The sequence below is a fragment of the Austrofundulus limnaeus genome, unplaced genomic scaffold, assembly GCF_001266775.1.
Source record: "Austrofundulus limnaeus strain Quisiro unplaced genomic scaffold, Austrofundulus_limnaeus-1.0 Scaffold4, whole genome shotgun sequence".
Classification (NCBI taxonomy): Eukaryota; Metazoa; Chordata; class Actinopteri; order Cyprinodontiformes; family Rivulidae; genus Austrofundulus; species Austrofundulus limnaeus.
Window position 1 is genome coordinate 5,772,052 of NW_013952406.1, and position 4,257 is coordinate 5,776,308.

The window sequence follows — 4,257 nt, forward strand, 5'->3', positions numbered from 1 at the left end:
GTATAATACTACCCCCCAACTTTATGGATGATTTTATGGATTAAATTTTATGTATTATACTTGAATAAATACGGTAATTTGTTTATGTGGAAATAYATGAATGCACTTACTGCAACAATGCCTTGGTCTTGCGAGTTGGGTCATCTGGACGGAAATTCTTGTATTCTTCCACCTCTTTTTCCAGKGAGAGGAGCTGACTCTGCAGCTTACTGCGCAGACCAGGCAGCGTATCCCTGATGTGATTGGTCAATTGCTATATAGGTGACAGGAGATGTTTTAGGAAACTATGACATGGCAGGATAAAGATTACACCCCATTGTACCRTTTAAAAAACAAAGCCTGATGAAGGCCGACCTGGTTAAGCGTCTTCTGTAGATGTGGTGTGCCCATACGGTCTGCCATGTGTCTGTAGGCTGGGTGTGACAGAAAGAATTTTCTCTCTGCAGCCAAAGCGGCACGAATGTCTTTCTTCCCRTCAATGTCTTTTTGACTCCGGTTCACAACACCAATGTAACCTAAACACAAAAGSACAAAAGGTTGTACAATTACAAAGCTTATAACACATACAATAAACATGTTGGTCTCTGGGTGGTGTGTAATACTCACCTCTTCGCAGTGGCAGCAGTTTATTTTCAAGGATGTCCCTCGCATCAGTGCCTTCATCCATTAGGTCCAATTTTGTTATGACACCGATGGTTCGCACACCTACAAAAAGTAACAAAAAGGAGCTAAAATATTTACTGGCATCTTCATGACCTGTTGCAACACCATTTGTGTTAAGAAATACAACAYAGGTAGAAGCATGGTACTAAAATGTTTAACACTAACATTTCCAAGCAGCTATAAAAAAATACCAGAGACAAAAATGTTGACAATTAATGGTAAGTAATAGATTGGGTCAAGATTTTACTGACAATATTAAGTTTGTAGGCCTGATATCTCACTGTTAGCTGAGTCTTTACCTTGTGGGTCAACCTCCTTGGCGATCTTCAAAGCGTCCGAGTTAGCCAGATCACTATTTGCAGGAGTGACTGCCAGGATCAAACAGCTCTCCTTGGTAATGAACTGCATCAGCATATCTCTGATTTGATACTCAATGTCTGCTGGCTGATCTCCAACAGCAACCTTGGTCATACCCGGAAGGTCGATCAGGGTCAGGTTCAGGACTAGGTTACAATAAAAGAGAAGTCACAAAATGAGGGAAAAGTACTTTTTTTATCTTTTGTGTTGATTTCCAAAATTAATCATTTTCATAAACCCCCAAAAAAGAAAAAAGAAAAAACAGAATTATATATCACATTTTGTCTCAAGTGTTTTATGACACATTTTCCTCCAATAAAGCAGTTCATATTACCTTTTAGAAGTGCTACATCCTTAATTTATTAAGTATTTAATTGAACCATGTTGGTGATAAATGGGAAAACTCATTACCTTCCAGTATTTCCAGCTAAAGGACATTTATCTAATTTAAGGACTCCCAAGCAACTGCTAATATTTTAAACATTATTATACAGGCTGTAAAAAAGTGTTATTTGATGAGTCCCATTTATTTATTTTTTCCTCATTACAAAAAAATGTAAACTAATAGTTTTCTTTCTAAGTAAATGTTACCAATTAAAGCATTTCCTCCATTCTCAGAAAAAGAGGAAGCTTTTACCATTTTTCTTTGCAAATCTAACCCTAATTTGCATTTTATTTTTAACAAGACTTCTGTGCAGTTTTTAAAATGTTAAATTTATTTATGGTAATAAAAATAAAACTGTCACACTGATAGGAAATGCATTTTTTGGGGGAACAGTTATTCAGCATTAGAGCAAATTCTAAAAGGTTTTACTACAACAAAACATGCCACAAAAAAATATACATAGTAATATTTCATATCTAAAGAACCCTAATGTTGTATAGAAATTGTAGTACAAATTACACTGATTAGATCAACATAATTTGTGAAGTTTTTGTATTTTTCATTGATTACATGACTCTAGGCGAAAATCTATTTCAGACACTGTCAACAGCAGATATGACGATACTGATATAAACTGTACCATCAAATGGAATCCATCTGTTTGATAACTGGAGCATATTCACAGCATTAAATCTTACTGAGTCATCTAACCTAATAGGAACTGAATACAACATGATGATGATGATGATGATGAATATGTTTAAACAGTCTTGTGTCCATTACCATTTGGTGAATAAACCCTCAGGTTAATGGGGATGGGAGAAATGCCTTTATTCGATCCTGTGATTCTGTCAGTTTCTGCCTCGATTTCTGCCCGCACTTCATCAAAATCCACAAACTTCTTTCCTTTGCAGTGCAGGAATTCGGCATATTCTACACAGAGGGGCAGAGAGGAGAGTACAAGTGGTGAAYATGGATAGAGGACATGAAAAAGAAAGCACGAACAGWGGAAAAACAAAAYTGAATTYAAAAGATGAAGGTAGCAAACAGCGTGCCTAGCTTGAGGCTCTGTGATAGAGAGGCAATATGCAGGACGGTCATGAAAGGAAATTGGGATGAGTCTGTGCAYGGGTTAGGCGTACTCACCTGCTATATTATTGACCAGCTGCAAAATGAGAGGTCTGCGAGTAACAATGCCTGATCCTCGAGGAAGAAAGTCCCTGAGTGAAAGAGACAAACGAGACAAAAGGAAAATAAATAAATAAACACCAGAAATGTGCAGACTAAAAATGAGTGGGGGAAAAAATCAATACATGAAAGACAGGTCAAATAAAAYGAGTCAGACATACAAAGCAAAAAAAAAAAAAACGGACAGATAGGAATAACGTTCAATTATTCATTTATGACCTCAGTCTATTTCCTCACAGCATGGCCTCTGATAAATCGACAAAAAAATATGCTTTCAAGTTATCAAACAGATCAAACGTGACTGTCATTTTCTCTCATTTAGGATCTGTCCATCAACACCAGTTCTTGCTAAAAACAAAAAAGAAAATTAACATTATTTGAAATGGTTTAAAATGAGAATGCATGATTGGATTAAGCAAATATATGATTATTTTTTACTGATCATGTTGGATTAGTTGTTTTTCTTTTTTAATTATTTTTATTATTCTCACGCTACAATCAATGCAAGTCAGTGCAGACCCAGAATATACTGTATATCTTCTCTAGTCTGGGAACCCTTTGGTATCCCCCAAAAGGAGCTGGAGAACAATGGAGAGAGGGACTCAACCACTGACAAGAAGCAAATGTCTGATGGATAAATTGTTAGTTAGAGTTGTCTAAATTAGTTTTCAGGTCAAAAAACATATACAAACWAACAGTGGTGTCTGAGCACTACCCACGCAGAAAGTAGATCTTCAACTATGGCTTCCCTTCCACCGAAAACAATGAAGGTGCTGCAGATATTTTCTGAAGGTCAAACCAGAGAAAACAAAAGTCTCACCTGCACAGTTAGCTGTTTATCCAAGCACATTCCTCAGAACAAATGGCCAGCAGTCAAGCTATGAATGCTGGTTAATGAACTGCATATAAATATTCACAACTGCTCTTTTCGACTCCACTTGTAAACATTGTTGACTTTAATATTATCAAGAAGCATTTGCAAATCATGATCAAAACTATATTTAACGTAAACATTAAATAATCTTTTCACTGTGTTATTTATGAGTACAATTTGGCACTGTAACACCAGCTACAATTAAGGCCAGCATTTATATATAGATAAATTATAGCAACTGTTTGCATTGATAACAAAACATGTGATCTGTGTGGACAAACTGTCTCTACAGTATATACTGTGGTTATACAGAAAAACACCAGAGAGAGGACGCAACATATACTAGAAAAGACATTTATTGTGACATAATCGTGCGGCACTATAGTGAATCTCTGTCTGAGGAAAAATGAAACCAGTTCTTGGCTAGCTCTTGAAGCACTAGATTAGAAATGGTTTTAGCATTAGTTCTGAGCCAACACTGGAACCACTTTAGTGGCGAAAACCTGTCAGCCTTAAAATGAAGCATCCCCATCAAGTTTTTTTTAATCCCCCCACTCACTCTCACATAAATCTTCAAGTCCCCTCTTCTGCTCCACAAACATACAACATCTGGGAGAAATAACCCAGCCCCAGTCATAATTCTAAACAGAGCTAAGGAATAAATTAACCTACCATATTTATTCGTGTATAATACGATCTCATGTATAATATGACTGCCCCCCTTTGTTTTAGCTTAAAAAGCATAAAAATTTAATCCTCAAACTACCTCAAATTTCACGCAGACTTCAAG

General features: G+C 36.4%; 1 protein-coding gene across 3 annotated transcripts in view; it reads right to left on the bottom strand.

The window, feature by feature from the left end:
* Positions 1-4,257, bottom strand: part of dnm2a (dynamin 2a) — a gene marked incomplete in the record, with an annotated part of 31,929 nt that overhangs the window by 19,870 nt on the left and 7,802 nt on the right. For all 3 annotated transcript variants that reach the window (XM_014025018.1, XM_014025036.1, XM_014025027.1), the window contains 6 exon segments: positions 111-253; positions 355-515; positions 607-705; positions 963-1,166; positions 2,189-2,338; positions 2,552-2,625. In XM_014025018.1, the coding sequence (XP_013880472.1) occupies positions 111-253; positions 355-515; positions 607-705; positions 963-1,166; positions 2,189-2,338; positions 2,552-2,625 (831 nt within the window).